This window comes from Eschscholzia californica, unplaced genomic scaffold (assembly GCF_041429995.1).
Source record: "Eschscholzia californica isolate CP2 unplaced genomic scaffold, dmEscCali1.0.p SCAF_4, whole genome shotgun sequence".
Taxonomy (NCBI): Eukaryota; Viridiplantae; Streptophyta; class Magnoliopsida; order Ranunculales; family Papaveraceae; genus Eschscholzia; species Eschscholzia californica.
In genome coordinates, this window is record NW_028238461.1 from 52,538,666 (window position 1) to 52,555,868 (window position 17,203).

A 17,203-nucleotide genomic window follows, 5' to 3' on the forward strand; every position below is an offset into this window, starting at 1 on the left:
CGATCAACAAGGACCTATTGCAACTCTTTAATTTGAAAAAAAGAAACCTCACATAAAATATGTGTCAAGACTCAAATAACTCCATACGTAATACAAGGGATTGTGTTAAAATAGTCTCACTCAACTAGGGGTGGGAAACGGACCGGACCGATAGTCCGCGATTACTTTCGGTCTAGGTGGAACGGACAAAATCTCAATTTCTTCGTTCGGACATCCCGACAAATTGGACGGGCACTTCACAAAATTTGGTTGTCTGTTGCCCGTTTGTACTCGCCTAAATTGTAAAGCAATTCGGGTCCCATACCCGTCGGACTCGAGCACAATGTTTATTTTTTTTTTGTTAGAGTGTCCATAAAAGATACTACTCATTAAGATTTCACCCAAGCAAATCTCATAAAATATAGTCCCGCATCGTAAATTCTTTGAGACGAAAGAGATACAAATCTTTATAAATAAGAAACGTAGTAATTCCATTCATATATGTGTAAGTGTGGTCTAAATGCTTAACTATATTTATTGATTATAGGGTTTTTTGAGTTTACCCCTCAATACTAATTGGTAATTGAGTTTACCCCCCTCATTAATTGATAATTGAGTTTACCCTCCTCAACTTACTACTTTTATTAAAAATACTAAGACAATGTTTGATGGTGTGAGGAAAATGAATATGTCTATCAAAAGTAATGATTGGGTCATGTGATTTTAGTAATTGTAATACCTTAGTATGTTAGATTTAGTCAAAAATATGATTCGTAAAGACTTATTTTGTCCGTACACTATTTAACTTGTGATTCATTTCCTTTACGCCAAACATGGCCCCAGTATTATGCCTAAAATAGTAAGTTTAAGGGGGTAAACTCAATTATCAATTATTGAGGGGGGTAAACTCAATTATCAATTAGTATTGAGGGGGTAAACTCAAAAAACCCTTGATTATAACTATATGCATATATACGATTAAAATGTTTAAGTAAGTCGAAAATACCAATCGGTCGGACTCGGACGGAATGCCGGTTAGAGTCTTTTGTCCATGCCCGTCCGACTAAATTTGGCGGTCCAAACGGGTAATGTCCGTATCGGACACCGGACACCTACGATCACATCGGACTCGGCCGTTTCGTGGGCTGACCCGGCTCGTAGGCCTTTTTTTTCCACCCCTTCACTCAACAACCGTGATATTTTATAGACTGTCAAAATGTCACGGGCCTAAACTAGCAAAGAGGAATTTGTTCCAATTTGATATCTTGGCTCTTTAGCGAGAGACCATGGCCTACCATGTGGTTGGTGCCCTAGACTGGAGCTAACAAGCCAATTAGCCGACCGTATCGTTAAATACCCGTTTTCTCAAGTTTCTGACCTAGCACAACAGTGTGCGAATTCATTTTGTACACCCACTCTTAAAAATCGGTGTACATATCATTATTTACTATTTGCCAGCTTAATGACTCCGGCTTTATTTTGGTTATTTCGTAAGAGAGGTATATAACGTGGGTGAACAAAATAGGTATCCTTGTTTGTGTAAGTCAACAAAGTTCGCGTATATTACAAGCAAAAAATCGAAGCCGTCCGTACAGACAAATTTCTCTGAGTGACCGTCCAGAAACAGAGAAAAATAAATAAAAAGAAACTTCTTCTTTTATTATTTATTTATAATTAATTAATTAATTAAGAAGTAATCTTCCTTAATTTTTACTCCATCCTGCTTGGCGGAATCCATGGAAATTTATAATGAACAACTTCTTCAAAATAAAAAAGGAATACTCCTGCTGCTGCTGCTATTCACAAACCCTAATTTCCCTCTTCAAGAATGTATAAAATCGTTTCTTCTTGCTCTCCTGCCTGTATCAATCCATGCTATTGTCGTCGTGACACAGGTTCAATTTATCTCATTCTTACTTTCTGATTTCATAAGCAATTGTTAAACTCAGTTTCTTTCTGTAATTCTCTGGATCTGATTTCTGAATCTTTCATATTTTGCTTATTGAATTGTCATTTGATTTGTTTGTCTGAGTAAATCTTTCATGAATTGTCAAGAACAGTACTGAAAATTCCATTTCGTTATCAACCACTTGAAACCAGATCCTTAGATACAGCTTAGATATAATGCCAATGCGAGTATAATTCATGACTTTGATCGATGTTTATCAACTTTGATTATTCTGAGCAATTTATCTTTTGGAATATATGGCATAGTCCCTCTTCAAAGCTGGAAATTTGAAGTGATTTTTGATTCATGACTTCAATATACATTATGGATTAAGAAGAATTTGTTATAGAGGATTTGAGTGATTTGGACTTGGATGGTCAGATTGTAGATGAATTTTCAGTGTAATGAGTATATTACTCTATTAAGAATTTCTTGACCGAAAGAGCAGGTCTAAGCATCTATTAAGAATTTTCAGTAGTACATAAATCAATTGACTAATTTTGTTTCTGTCGGAAATATAATATGGCAGAATACGTATCTTTCGTGCATTTATGTGCATTTAGCTTTCGTGCATTTATGTGCCTTTATCTTTCGTGCATTTCCTTTTGGTTTCAACATTTGCTACTAGGTTTTCTTACTGCTAGTAGTACCACGGCTTGGTGCAAAAAGTATGTCCGTTCAAATTCTTAGATAGCCATTGTTTCAAAATCTTGCAACCAAACTGATTGATGTGGAGGCAAACTTATTAGCCTCTCCGAGCATGATTTCTGGCTTTTGCCATTAGTAATTAGTTTTGTGCATATGTTTAACAAACAACTTCCATTATATATTTCTTTGTTACCCACTTCTGTCAGGTCCTTTGCCAAAAATTAGGCACTTCTCGTCCGAGGATATAAAGAGAGCTACTGGTGGATTCCGCAAAGTCATTGCTAAACATTCTCATGTTGCAGTTTACAAAGCACAGTTTCGCGATGGTCTTGTTGCTGTGGTAAAAGATGTTACAGCTTGTCATGAAGGGAAGGATGCCTTTTACAACGAAATGCGGTTATTGGGCCGCTTGCATCATCGTCACCTTGTCGCACTCAAAGGGTTTTCCGTTGGTCATGAAAGGTATGCATCGTTTAATCTCTTTCGCCTTCTAGAGTATCTCGTTTCAGGAATCTTATTCTACACTATACCCTGAAAGAATCTAACTGGAAGTAGATAAATATTAGAAATGTATGTTTAGGTTTAATCCAAAAATGTAATGATGCGGTATAACATTTTGATGTTGAAATTTGTTGCATAAACTGTTTTACTTTCATAGGCGAAATTTAGTTGTTTTTAATCTTCGCGAGATTCCGAAACGTCTTGAAATTCTGGCATAAATAAACCAAACTTTGGAAAGAGAGGTGTACTTACGGGAATGACTCAGATAGTCAGATGTGAATTTCTCATGTTTATAGTGTCGGCGTCTGGCAATGATAGTCCTTGAGTCCTGGTTATTTGTAGTCCTACAACTGTGTTCCTTTTACCGTGTTGGCAGGTTTCTTGTGTTTGAATACCCAGAAAAAGGGAGCCTGAAGGAGCATCTGAATGGTATTATTGAAGAAAGACTACTGTGTTATTTTGCAACTCATTATTTCGTTATAAATGTTTTGATAGAGTAGCTCTTGGACAGACCCTCTTAAGACTCCCTTGAACTGGAGGACTAGACTTCAAATCGCCGTCGGTGTAACAGCTGCCTTGGTAGGTCATACTTTTCACCATCTTCATTTTTATTGATACATATGCCCATACATGTTAAGATGCATTATTCACAATCATGTAGTCATATCGTTACATACGGTGTTACACCACAAGATCCATAGACATAGATAACAATTATACGGGATAATTCAACAACAAGAATTTCAATTAACTACAACGGAATATTTATAGTGACCCTCCCCTCAAAGTATTTTAGGGGTTGAGAAACATGATCGACATAGAAACTTGATTTAGGTCATTGTTGAATTGTTTAAACTTACAACTACTCTACTTAGGTATGGAAAACTACTCAACCAATGTAATCATCTCCATAACTTAATTTGGACTAGAATAAAAGCAGTTTGTGTTTCTTCGCCTGTCCTCTATACCTCTCACGAGAGCCACGACTGATGCGATCGAGATTGTGATACACAATATCTTGATGAATTTTGTTTATCAACTTTGCAGGAGTATTTGCATTTTTTCTGTGACCCTCCTATTCATCATGTCTCCATCAATTCAAGTAATGTTTTCTTAGACGAAAACTTTGTAGCCAAGGTAAAATGATATTAGTTTGTCATAATAAAAAAACATAGCAATTTGATAGTTCAAACTGATGCATGAAAACTTTATAGTGCTTTCTACTTGTTTCAGCTCTCTGTCGTTGAGTTGCTTGGTTCTACTGAGAGCCACGTTGCTACATCCCGTGCCACGGTTTCAAAAGGTAAATTTTGCATCATGTCATTTTTAAAGATGCAATTTTTCCTTTTTCTAATTATATTTCAGAAAGACAATTGTTTCTCACAACTCTTTCAGGTAGTACGGATCAAGATTGTAAAAACACGATCTTCCAACTCGGGGTGCTTATTCTTGAGCTAATAACTGGTCAATCATCAGAAGAGCAAGGTACAAACATAGTTCAATGGGTCCAAGAATCGAGATCTTTCAATTCCTTTGATAGAATGATAGATCCGGATATTGGAAATAGTTACGATTCAAAAGAGCTAAAACGTCTTTTAGCTATAGCTAAATTTTGTACGAAACCAGGAGATAAACCGGCATTCTCTATTCAACATATACTTAGGTATCTCCAAGGAATATAGAACAATCCATTACTCTTTCTAGTAATCTTCACCAAATCAGATCCAATTTTTATATTCATGTCGATAGAGTCTAATCTCAATAAACTGCGACAAGAATAAGTAAAAATTACTCAATTCTTTGAGGCTCTTATCGAAAATTTGCTGCTGCTTGTGTATTTTTTTGCGCATTTTTATCCACTTGCTTTATAGGATCTGTAATTTGGAGACAGAAAACGTTGTATCATTTTATCATTCAATTTAGTACATATTGCTGAAAAATACAACAAGATGGCATCCAAAGTCTGAATTTTCCTCTCTGTTCAATATGCTAATAAACTCCGTAACCGAAACCAGATAGCAGAATAGTTGTAACAAATGTTGATTACATTGAGAATATCTTTTTCGGCTTATGGTACAGGCTTTACATTCAAAAGCATAAAAATTAAACTTATGCTAAAAAAGAGATAAATGAAAAGAAGATTGTTTTGTTGAATTTGAAGGCAATTTGCAGGATGCACATATCTTCTTAATATTCAATAGCTTGGAATTTTCCAATGCTCTATTTCCACACCTTAGGAAAAAAACAGTTATCTAGCTTGATGGCTCCATAGAATTCAATGCTATAGTCTCTACCAGAGGAGTCGAAAGAGGAGTTGGAATTGGTGATGATCGACAAACTGGACAGGAAGGATTCTTTAGAAGCCATGGATCAACACACTTCAGATGAAACAGATGCCCACAATCAGGTAACAATCGAAGGGTATCGGTGTTTTTATAATCAGCTAAACAGATGGAGCAGCAAGAAGTAGTACTAGTAATGGTGTGCTTGTTTCGAAGCTTAGCTTCTGAGTAAAGAAGTTTTGGGTAAGTCTTTAGAGTTGTTTCATCTAAGCCAACAACTTGAATATCAAGTGGGTTGTTGTTGTTATCTTGGGGGAGCTGAGAAGGTCTTCTTCTTCTTGATCTTCGAGGTAGTTGTGATGAGGTATCGCGAGAACGAGAGCATAAGTAAGAAGCAATACTAATGCTGGATATAAGAATTACTGCACCAATTGAGATAACGACGAAGTAACGATATCCATGAACACCTCCATCTCCATTATCAGTGGAGGTGGCTTCACTGCTCATCTCTTATAGGTAAGAAGGATTGGGAAGGGAAGATGAATGGTGGGTTTTATTAGGGGAAAATGAAACCCAGTTTGGATGATAGTTAGAGGATGAAGTTTGGTGATGAATGAGTCAGAGGTGAACTGCAACTGCAGATTTCTAGTCATTCATTGTAGAGAGAGAGAGAGAAGAAGACGAAAATAAGAAAGAGAGAGAGGGACAGAGAACCATTGACTTGAGAAACTGACAGGAAATAAAATAAATAAATACTAGTGTATGAGATTAGGGTAGGATTTGTTTTTCTCTAGAACTAATCTACGTCTCTTATTTAACTTAATAATACTAATAGTTTGAACTTAAAGGTAATTTATCTAAAACAAATCCCAGTTGAACCAAAAAAGACACAGCAACAATAGATATAGATTATTAATAGCTGCTTACCGTGCTAAATTGTCATTAAGTTTCCTAACAACAATTGTTCTGTTTAGTGTCCGTCTCCTCCTACCTATTAGATAACTCAAAACATCTTCTATTTATTTAACTGTATGTTATTCAAAAGGACAAAGAGAAATGTATTATTTGATAGAGTTGCTACACCTATATTTGATGGACCAACAACAACTAAAAAGAAAATACCCTAAAAACGAAAAAAAAAAAAATTGTCTTTCGTTCAGACAAATTATACATCACAACTCCGTTTGAAGTCAAAAGCAGCCAAATTCATCCTCTCCCAGTTTTACCATATCAGCTCCATGTAGCAAGCCATAAAGAGCTCACATGTTCTTCCAGCCATTTCTTGGTGAAAGATCATACGAATTTTATAAGCATAAGTCTAATAAGAGGGGTTATAGAAAAACAATTTCTGAAGACTTTGACAGCCAAAAACACCAACCAAATCCATCAAGGAGCAACAATACTACTACTAGTTACAAACACCAGGTTCAAATAGACAATTAATATCTCATGTACCATAGTACCCCTACCACATTGTTCATTTCCCCAAATTTACCAGAAAAATACCCTAATCCATCATCTCTCAGTCCACATTGATAATACTAGATTATTGCTCTGGTTCTTCTTCAGTTCCTTACTTTGAAGCAAAAATTATAATGGTGACCCCTTTCCTCTTTTCTTACTGCTGGGCACATTGGACCCTTTGACCACCACCATGCATATCTTCGTCTTCGTCGTATGCCTCTTGAGCCGCCTGGGCTTGTTTCCTCTTCATCTCCTCTTCAATGTTTACATCATGTAATGTTGTCTCCTCGCACTCGTCCACCTCCATGTCTGTCAACTCAGTCGCTGTTCTTGCCGGCAATACAGCTTCCAGTGCCTTACACTGCTCCGGGGTCAGAGAGTCGGGGAAATCGACTGTGAAGTGTATGTAGAGCTTACCCCTCATGAAATGCCTCTGGTATATCGGCATACCCTCGTCGTTTATCGCCTTGAAAGAATCTGCATAATCATCACACAAGACACAAATCAGCACAATGACAATCCATCGGAACCCAACTATATCCCCATACAAGAATATCCTGTGCATCATACCAGGCTTCACTACTTCTCCAGGGTTAGTCTTGATCAAGAGCTGCCTTCCATCCAAATGAGTCAATACAAACTGAAAACCACACAGAGCTTCAGTGAGAGTCAATGTGTGCTCCACAAACAGATCTTCGCCCTTTCTCTTGAACTTTGGGTGATCTTTCTGAGATAACACAAACACTATGTCTCCAGTGACCGTATCAGGCTGTAAACACATAAATATATAATAAACACTAATCAGAACCAATTATTGCACAAAGACGTTAATAGGCTAGCAGTATCAGATAAAGTTCACATACTGCTTCGTCGGCTTCTCCTGGGAAAGTAATCTTCTGCCCATTCTGCATCCCCTTTTCAACATGGACTTCAAGAACCTTCTTCTCTTGGACGACTTTGTCACCTTTGCATTGAGGACACCGATCTTTGTCGTTAATGGTCTCCCCAGTTCCCTTACACTCATTGCAAGGGTGTTGCATCTGCTGGATCATTGAAGGACCAAGCTGCCTGATTGAAACCTTCATACCCGATCCTTGGCAACCTGAACACTTCATCGAGGCGCCAGATTTGGATCCTTTACTGCAAATATATACCACATGAACATAATATGAGAAAAATAATGTCGCCGTAAGATTATCAATCAAAATAGCAAGAAGAACAATGCACAGGGCAGGTGCATAGCAGTAGCATTGCTTTAGAATAGGTGGGAGGTCACGAAATTTACGAGTTCTTACCCACTACATTTTGAGCAGATGACATTGCGTGAAAGGGAGAGCTTCTTTGAAGTGCCACTGTAAAGATCTTCGAGCGATACCTTGAGGGAATGGACAACATCTTCTCCTCTCATCTGCCTCCTTCCTCTGCTGCTCCCACCACCACCTGGTATCAATACATTCATTTGAAATCTAAGTCACAGTTAACTTGCTACACAAAATTGTATGAAATTCAGAAGTCTCTCTTACCTCCAAAGGGACTTCCGCCGAAGAATGATTGGAAGATATCAAAGGGGTCGTGACCACCACCACCTCCACCCATTCCTTCCTTGAGTGCATCCTCACCATATTGATCATAAATCTCACGTTTCTCTGGGTCACTCAATACCTCATATGCCTGTGCCAACTCCTTAAACTGTAATAACAAAACTCAATTTTACTCTGGGAATAGAGACTAGATCAAACTTATTCAAAAGACATAAGTGTGGACGTTAACAACACAAAATGAGAGCCTTCACAAGAACCCCAAACCCGAGGGATGAACAAGAAGAGAATCCCAATTTGATCATACGACACCTTAAGGACATTAACCCATTAATCGGACCTGCAATTATCTTTATAATCAAAAGAGACAAGTCCCTAGTTGCAGTGACTAATTAATGTAGCTAATTGGAGACAAAAACTATCTAACCACTTCCATAAATGAAGCAATTAGACGAACATGCAAAGAAAAATCAATGAGGGTTGAATCACTATCTAAGGATCTGAACTACCCAAGACGAAATTATCAAATTACTGAACGACTATGGAAAAAAGATTGCTCATTTATGATCTAAAGAGATGAATGTTGATTACCTTCTCAGGATCTCCTCCTTTATCAGGATGATTCTTAATGGCGGCCTTTCTATAAGCCTTTTTCAGATCATCCTGAGAAGCAGTTTTCGGCACCCCAAGGATCTCATAATACTTTGTATTATCACTTTTCTTAGGTGCTCTTCCAAACATCTTTACTCACTTGATAATTACCCTACAGAAAAAAAAAACCACAAATTTAGAAAAACCAATAACATCAAAACCCTAATTCTAATTTTCCAAGATCCTAACAATTCCTAATAGAAAAATCAAAAGATTTCCAAATTAAAATCGCAGTATCGATTTCAATCACAAAAATGTAGACGACCCAACAAATTACATTTGAAAATGAAACCCTAGAATTCACAAACCAATGAGATTGTTTGAGAGACTTACTTACCTTCCTTTTTCTGGCGATTTAGAAAGGAGTAGTATCTGGTACGAGTTTAGAATTTATATGAAGTAATAAAAATAGTTCTTTAGAATGAACGGCTGAGATTTATTTACATCGACGGACTCAGTTATCAGAGTAGATGTTAGAGGCAGCTCCTCCGAGAATACTCTAGAAACGCCTCAGGAAAGTTCCTTATGCGGCTATATAATTAAATTAGGAAGAGAAAAAAAATTAGGCAAAACTCCGTTGTAGTCTAGTTGGTCAGGATATTCGGCTCTCACCCGAAAGACCCGGGTTCAAGTCCCGGCAACGGAAAATTTTCATCACATTTTTAGGGTTTTCCATAGCCAAAGCATAATGATTCTAATTTTTAATTCGTATGACTCAAGTAGAGTTTTCGTTATTCACTAATTTATACATTGTTCGTTACTAATTTTCTCTTCCGCGTTTGTCATATCAGTTCAATTTGACACTATTAGTTTCTCGGAAGTAATGCAAAAGTTCGTTATACTTGCGAGCTTAATTTAACAAGCAATTAAGTAATAAATAGAATGAAAAAGTATTTTTGATGATTTGAACGTGGAGTCACAATTATATATCATCCATATATATGAGCAAATTTTACAGAGTTAAAAATTGATTAGTAATGGAGCCATGCCATGAATGGTGGACATAGACATAGTATAGTAGTATGGAAGATATCTAGATATGTAGATAAGAAAGAAAATGTAAAGAGAACGTATATTATGTGACGGGGTTGCACAGGAAGAAAAAGAAGAAAAAAGAAAAGAAACTAATGATGTGATAGTTCTTTTCTTGATTTTAACGCGCATATGGAATTACCTATAGATTTTTACCTCCTGCTATATGCATTCTGGTTGCTCTCTTCCTTTATCAGTTTTACATTTCTTGATAGATTAATGCGCACAAGAATAAAAGATTTAATATATATTAATTCAATAAGAAGAACATTTAATGTAAGTAAGACTGTTTTTAATTAAAAAACATTTGGAGATATGAGAGGTAATTGTATCGTTGGTAGGAATTGTCAAGAAAGTTGATACGGATTTTGCATTGACAAATTTAATTTGTTTTCCATTCTTTCTCTGTTTCGTCTAGAAGTCAACCAGACTTTTTAAGAGGATCTGAAACTCAAGTACCTCGAACTTTAGACTGGGAAGCCATTTAGGGCATAACTACGTGGGTGAGGGTTGGTGATGCAGGCAGGGACGGATCTACATGCAGGCCAAAGGGGGCCATGGCCCCCCTTGACTTGCCGTAAATTGTTTTAGAAATGCTGATTGCTTTTTGATTTATCGCATAAATAAAGTTCGAGTCATATGCATAACATATATGTAGTGTTGGTGAGATGGTAGAGGTTTGAGTTTTGGACGTGAGAGACCTGGGTTCGAGCACTAGTAGACTTAGATTTTTCACTTTTTTTTTGGTTCGGCCCCCCTTGACTACTACTCCTAGTTCCGTCCCTGGATGCAGGCGCATAACGCGTGGGCCCACGTTCACGCGTACTCACGACCCAATCGGCTACATTAGTGGTCCTAGTTAGTTTAGGATTAGGAAATTACCTTATGTTGGTATTTTTATTATTTAGGAGTTTCTATGTTTTAAGTATCTTTAATATTTAGGAATCTTAGTTTGAGTCTATCTAGGAAAGTCTATTATCCTATAAAATGAGGTCCAGTCTATTTTGATATTCATATAGAAGAGAAAAATCATTGAAGTTAATACAGTTTTAGTTTATTTACAGTTTTCTTTACCGTTATTCGTTTATTTTCTTGTTCTTATTTTAATTCCGCTGCGTCTACATCATGTGGTATTCAGAGCCACCAAAATTTTGGGCTAATGATTCTGGAAAATTTTTCCAGACCAGTTAAATTCATATCAATCGTATTCTATTCGTCAAGATGATTATATTCAATCAGATTATACTCATCAAGAGATAACTAATCAATGCTCATGTTCATCATGTTTATATGTGAATAACGACTCGTACAATTATCATTGGAATCCGGGAAAAATCGCACGAGAAAATCCTCCACAACCGTCTCCTTATCAATACCAACCGTCACCACCACCAGTGTTTTCTGCACCATCCCCTCCGTCTTATTATTATCCGACACCATCTTCACCACCACCACCTCCGTACTCTTATTATACACCATCACCTCCATCTTATTATTATCCGACACCATACTCACCACCACCACCACAACTTTCGTGCTCTTCTTATACGTCAGCACCGTATTCACTAGCTTTTATACAACCGTATTCACCGCCACCACCAACACAATCATCTTCTTTTTCCTATTCACCACCACCGCAACCACAACCGTCTTTTTCCGAAACGGTTCCATCGCTAATATCTGATTTAGCTATGATTCAACATATGGTGAACGACATCAAAACAATAATACGTCAACCATATTCCTCGTCGATTTTATCTTTCAGTCGGGACGAACCTTCTGGGGAACGAGGAGCTGATGCAGGCGCATAACGCGTGGGCCCACGTTCACGCGTACCCACGACCCAATCGGCTACATTAGTGGTCCTAGTTAGTTTAGGATTAGGAAATTACCTTATGTTGGTATTTTTATTATTTAGGAGTTTCTATGTTTTAGGTATCTTTAATATTTAGGAATCCTAGTTTGAGTCTATCTAGGAAAGTCTATTATCCTATAAAATGAGGTCAAGTCTATTTTGATACTCATATAGAAGAGAAAAATCATTGAAGTTAATACAGTTTTAATTTATTTACAGTTTTCTTTACCGTTCTTCGTTTATTTTCTTATTCTTATTTTAATTCCGCTGCGTCTACATCAGTTGGGCTCCCAGTTCAAATTTGGGAGCCCTAGCCCCCAGCCCGCCACTTCCAATCCGGGAGTCCGGAGACTGGGTTCTCAGTGGGGCTGGGAGGCTTCCAGCCCCCAAATATGACCGTTGGGCTGCCCCCTAAAAAGGGCATCCACCTCACTTCTTTTTAAATATTTTTCAATTGATTTTTTTTTAATCTTTTTAAAATGTTTCGAACTACTTCTTTCTTATTTTTCCTCTCTTTTTTTTGGTATTTATCTTTTTGAAATTATCTCTTTCGAATAATATCACATTTTAATTTATAGTCGAAATCTGAAATCAAAATTTCGTACACGTACATTATTTGAATTTGAGAACCTCAGTTGGGAGCCCGACGTTAGAATCGAGAAAAGTCACGGAATTCCCAAAATTTAGGGGCTCCCAAAATTGGGAGCCCGTGCCCCACATTGGTTTTGTCCTTACACAAATATTTGACCACTTCTGTTGAGGGTCGTTGGCATTCTGTTTCTATTTTGGTCGAAACATTTGTTAAATTTTCTATTGGTTCTCATCGTTTCTTCTTATAATGATATTCTTTATGATCGGTACAGATAGACTGTACCTCACCGGCTACCTTAACTCATATTTTATATGGACAATAAATGGGGTTTGAGTTGCAGTAATGTCCACCCATAGACTGCAAGTTATGGGTAAAGCGCTCAAGGCTTGTTTAAGGCTCAAAACCGAATCAATATTTCACAGACCAAACCCCTTTTTATAGTTAAGGAAATTGGTTACCAGATTTTAAGATGATCCTTTGCTCAAATTCAACTACTAACTAAATATGCTAGATTTCATCAAAAAAAAAAAAAAACTAAATATGCTAGACTCTAGAACCAACATAAAAATTGTGAATAAACTTCATATGTGACCAAAAAAAAAACAAAAACAAATAAATTGTTAGGGAATTTTAGATTTTGAATCTTCTCTTGGATATAGGTAATATGAACTTCTCGGGACTCATATGGTGGGTACATAGTAGCATACTTTTTGTTGGAAATACTCAGCTAGATCTCGCCCTGCATTTTGTTTCTAATAGTACGTACCTAAGTACCTAACTCAATCACAAATTATCTCTGATAAATCGATAATAAATTACTATAATTATAATCACATCTGGTAAAAGCATTGATCGACTTGCAAAATCAAAGGGTCTCTAGCGTGACATTCTTTGTAGCTTCACTGATTTTGAGTTGTTTGTATAGAAAAGTTATTGTAAAATTATTTAATGAGATAATTTTAATCTCAGTTCCATAAAGTAGCATTGATCGACTACGCTCTTTTTCTCTTTCATTTATCTCAGTTCTATCTCCCCTTATCCATCCTCTCTCATTTTTCATTCTCTCCAATTCTCTCTCCACTCATGTCAAGTAGAGTTCTATAAAGTAATTGTCCTTTCAAATTTTCGTTAGAACTCCGAAGCAGTAACAGGAGACCAGAGATCAGACTGCGTGTCTAGTGAAGAACGAGTTGGCAATTCATAGACAGCGATGCAGTTGAGAAATCCCAACGAATGGGAGTTTTATCATTTTTTCTTCTTATATCGGTGGATGAAACTAACAAATCCAAATTATTGTTCAATAATGCTTTCGGAGTGGATTTAAGGTTGCTAGATTTGCCATTCCCTTAAAACCTTTTATTAGTTCTTCCACAGTAAACAAATCAAGATATGTCATTAAAGCTACCATTGCTTTAATTCATAAACTAATTAGCTAGCCCTACTGATTCAACTTCTCTTCTTTCCTTCTTTGTTTTCAATTTTTTCTTTTTGTTACTTTTATTTTGTAAATGTTGCTGATGTGGCACTTTGATAGACATCTCTATAGTGCAACACGTCAAGGTATCATCTAAACCTAAAAAGGTGAAGGTAATATCTATCTCTATCAAAAGTTTAATAATGCATGCATATTATTTTTGTTAATTAACCATTTAAACAGAAAAATGGAAAAGGAAACCCCACTTACTTGAGGGATTCTTTCATTTTATTAATGGTCCCCTATGAATTTAGAGTATCTAAATATTATTTGGGGGTCTCTAATTTATGACGGTTCATAGTATAATTTGTCGTTTTAGTCTCATAAGGGTCTAGCAGTTCGTTTTGACTTTAAAACATTATAAATTTAATTAATTTTTTCTTATTGTGATGTTTCACTGGCATGAATAATTGACTGACGACGATTTTTATTTGTTCGGGTCACATGATTCAAACTCAGACAGAGTGCCATTCAAGAAGCATAAGTGGATATTGAAAGGTTTCATGGCATTTTATTCTTGGTTGAAACCTTGGATCCACTTATGAACTATTGCATTGGCCTTCCCTTTACAAGTTTAAATGAAAAGCACACTAATTGAGATTATAAATTAATCCTAACAAAATATAATAGTTAATAGATACGTCTGAGTCAACTAAAAACAGCTTAATTCGACATTAGGTAACATAAACTACTACTAATACCACTACTTAGGAAGAACTGCCAATCAACTTTCTTTGTAATTACTACTTTTACAAAGGAAAGCGATTTCTCTTTACTAAAAACAGATCTCATATTTTTTTCGTTTTGATAGGATCCGTTTTTAGTTCTCATCTACTAATGACTCGTGGCATCCAACTTAGATGAAAAATCAACCTGGTTGTTAGTTAATTGGATCCAACATCTTAATTTTATGATGCCCATTTTCATGGTGTGATTAATTTTATGTGAAAGAAAGAATTACAAAAGCTGTGGGGAAATCGAAAAAGCAGTTTGTGGCAATGTTTTCCCACTAAACTTAGCTCGATAGGAAGTCATAGGTAGTGTTTTTACCTTCTAATTCAAATGATAATTTGGCTCATGTTGGTATTAAACCAAGTTACAATTTTTAGGGTGTTTATTTTTGTCAGACTCGTATTATATAACTTTTGATTAGAGATACAGTATTTTTTGTTGAAGTGATTAGAGTTGATTAATTCTAACTAAACTAAATGATTCAGGTGTGAAACTTGACTCATTATTTGTGTCAACTCGAGTCATATTCCATATTTTCTTATGTTATTCAGATATACTCAAAATCAACTTAAATCCACTGTTAAAACGAATTTCCTCCACGTGGGGGGGGGGGGGGGGGGGGGGGGGACTACTTTTCCTGTGATATACTTATTTAGGCTAAGAAAGTTTATTGATATTCCCCGATCCATGGAAAAGTTTATAAAACCGAATATTTATATGAATGCAAATATCCTTTTGTGCAAAAGAGAAAGAAAGAAAAAGATATGTATACATATTTTAACCCTTATTTTATGTTAAAGACGATGGATGTGGAAATGAATTAGGAGATGAGTTGGTTCATGTGAATCACAACTCTGTATTAGAAAATTAATTTTTACATTCGTCGTGGGAAGTCTATATCCTACAAGAACACTAGAGTTCTTGTATATGGACCATAGATGTTTTTTCTAAACAATTAGTTAATCCAATTTGATAGACCTTAAACCTAAAAGCAAATTCCTTGCTCCCAATTTTCTCTCTTTCTTTTCCATTTTTTGGCCGATGACAGAGCAAGTTCTCTCCCGTCGAACGGTTTCGCCTGTAACAAAGGGAATCTTTCCTCCCGTCTTCGCCGACGACAACAGGAAGAGATAAGAGATAGAACAACACAGTACATGAAGGAGAGATATAGTGGTTGGTAACAGTGAAGATGAAACGATCTCAAAAAGTTATAGAAGATCTCGAGTTTCAATCTAAAATTGAAATATAAAATCCTTCTAAATTCTACCGTACATAAGGAGCCCACCATATTACACACATTGATCAACTATTTTCAGTTTTCTTCAATATTTGCCAACTCCCATAAATCAAACTTATAATATTTATTGTTATTGAAAAAAGGAAAATCATAAATTAAATTCTTACTAATATAAGTTGAAAGTGGAAACTGATGTTTAAATAAGATTAAACTAATAATTCTTTAAGGACAAAAATGTTAGTAGAAAGAAACAATTGAAAAAAAGAAAATTGGAGTGGAGATCCTTTTATTTTCTTTATGGTGATTTAGGGTTTGGTCTGGTGGTCCAACTGATTCTGCTCAAACTGGATGAGGCAGTGGTAGCCAGGTTGGTTTACTGATTATATAAAGACTAACCTAGATATGACTGAAGGAAAAGAATGTATAGATGGAGTTGGGATTTGCCCTAGAGATTTAAGTGTCATATAATGGGAACCATATAATAAATAGAAAAAAAACAGATGAATAAGAATATGTTATAACTAAAAGTCGCGGAAGCTATCGAACCTATCCTAGAAATTGATCCGATTATGAAGATTAATCGAAAAGCTAAGTCAAAATCAAATATGCGAACAGAATTAACGAGGTTCGGCTTTAAAGCCTACGTCCTCGGGCGAACAAGAAATCTTTATTGAAGGATAGATGAAGACGACTCACACAACCCGCAAGTTCGTCCCAAGATGGTACCGTATAGTAATAACCTTCTATACTAAATCTTCGACGACCGAGAAATTTAACACCGCTCAAAAACTATAGTAGAAAACGTGTTTTAGTTGTGGTGAGCTTGGCCACTTTAAAGCGGCTTGTCCAAAGAGAAAGTTGAAGCAAAAGAACGAAGGCTACAAGGAGAAACAAGAGATGCAAGAGGCGGGATATGTGTCAGAAGAGGCGGATGAATGTTTCTCGGTGACAGAGGTGTCTGAGAAAATCTTCGATAAGTGGATGCTTGATTCAGGGGCGTCACACCATATGTGTCCAAATAGGGAGTTGTTTACTACCTATAGGAGTATAGATGGTGGTACAGTTATACTGGGTGATGATAGTATATGTAAAACTGTGGGACTCGGAACAATACGTATCAAGATGCACGATGGAGTGGTGAGAACATTGACGGACGTAAGACACACACTGCCGCCGTTGTTTCTCCGTCTACTAGGAACGCCACGTCCCTCTCAAGACACAACATAATGGTAGCCCGTGCTTCGAGATCTAACTCCTCCCAATCCTCATC

General features: G+C 36.4%; 2 protein-coding genes, 1 non-coding gene and 1 pseudogene across 7 annotated transcripts; 2 read left to right on the forward strand and 2 right to left on the reverse strand.

The window, feature by feature from the left end:
• The first annotated feature begins 1,570 nt into the window (after positions 1-1,570).
• LOC147546002 (Protein kinase superfamily protein) lies at positions 1,571-5,016 on the forward strand. 2 transcript variants are annotated; one of them, XM_086632803.1, is made up of 7 exons: positions 1,571-1,874; positions 2,782-3,037; positions 3,453-3,505; positions 3,588-3,655; positions 4,124-4,213; positions 4,310-4,379; positions 4,472-5,016. In XM_086632803.1, exons 1-7 carry the CDS (start codon positions 1,808-1,810, stop codon positions 4,756-4,758), a joined length of 891 nt encoding a protein of 296 aa, XP_086488929.1. In that variant the 5' UTR covers positions 1,571-1,807; the 3' UTR covers positions 4,759-5,016. The 2 variants fall into 2 exon arrangements, with proteins under 2 accessions (XP_086488929.1, XP_086488930.1); XM_086632804.1 differs by lacking the exon at positions 3,453-3,505 and having other exon boundaries at positions 1,660-1,874; positions 3,577-3,655.
• An 84-nt stretch (positions 5,017-5,100) lies between these two features.
• Positions 5,101-6,006, reverse strand: LOC147546003 (RING-H2 finger protein ATL70 pseudogene; annotated as a pseudogene). The gene has a single exon (XR_015223141.1). The product of XR_015223141.1 is annotated as an RING-H2 finger protein ATL70 pseudogene (transcript).
• Positions 6,007-6,689: 683 nt separating this feature from the next.
• Positions 6,690-9,523, reverse strand: LOC147546004 (dnaJ protein homolog). 3 transcript variants are annotated; one of them, XM_086632807.1, is made up of 7 exons: positions 9,349-9,523; positions 8,952-9,123; positions 8,346-8,511; positions 8,118-8,262; positions 7,686-7,962; positions 7,393-7,591; positions 6,690-7,299 (listed from the first exon to the last, which is right to left on the reverse strand). In XM_086632807.1, the coding sequence occupies exons 2-7, from the start codon at positions 9,099-9,101 to the stop codon at positions 6,977-6,979; spliced, it is 1,260 nt and encodes a 419-aa protein (XP_086488933.1). In that variant the 5' UTR covers positions 9,102-9,123; positions 9,349-9,523; the 3' UTR covers positions 6,690-6,976. The 3 variants fall into 3 exon arrangements, with proteins under 3 accessions (XP_086488933.1, XP_086488934.1, XP_086488935.1); XM_086632808.1 differs by having other exon boundaries at positions 9,345-9,385; XM_086632809.1 differs by having other exon boundaries at positions 9,289-9,368.
• A 61-nt stretch (positions 9,524-9,584) lies between these two features.
• On the forward strand, positions 9,585-9,657 carry TRNAE-CUC (transfer RNA glutamic acid (anticodon CUC)). Its single transcript has one exon. It is a non-coding gene; the product is annotated as a tRNA-Glu (tRNA).
• The last annotated feature ends 7,546 nt before the right edge of the window (positions 9,658-17,203 follow it).

Bases quoted from the DNA above. Each gene is read 5' to 3' on its own strand.
- LOC147546004 (XM_086632807.1), bottom strand. From the start codon at position 9,101: ATGTTTGGAAGAGCACCTAAGAAAAGTGATAATACAAAGTATTATGAG. The intron at 7,963-8,117 runs GTAAGAACTCGT...ATATATTTGCAG, and splicing joins ATCTGCTCAAAATGTAGTGG to TAAAGGATCCAAATCTGGCG. The intron at 7,300-7,392 runs GTATGATGCACA...ATGATTATGCAG, and splicing joins TGGAGAAGTAGTGAAGCCTG to ATTCTTTCAAGGCGATAAAC.
- LOC147546002 (XM_086632803.1), top strand. From the start codon at position 1,808: ATGTATAAAATCGTTTCTTCTTGCTCTCCTGCCTGTATCAATCCATGC. The intron at 3,656-4,123 runs GTAGGTCATACT...TCAACTTTGCAG, and splicing joins TCGGTGTAACAGCTGCCTTG to GAGTATTTGCATTTTTTCTG. The intron at 4,214-4,309 runs GTAAAATGATAT...TACTTGTTTCAG, and splicing joins ACGAAAACTTTGTAGCCAAG to CTCTCTGTCGTTGAGTTGCT.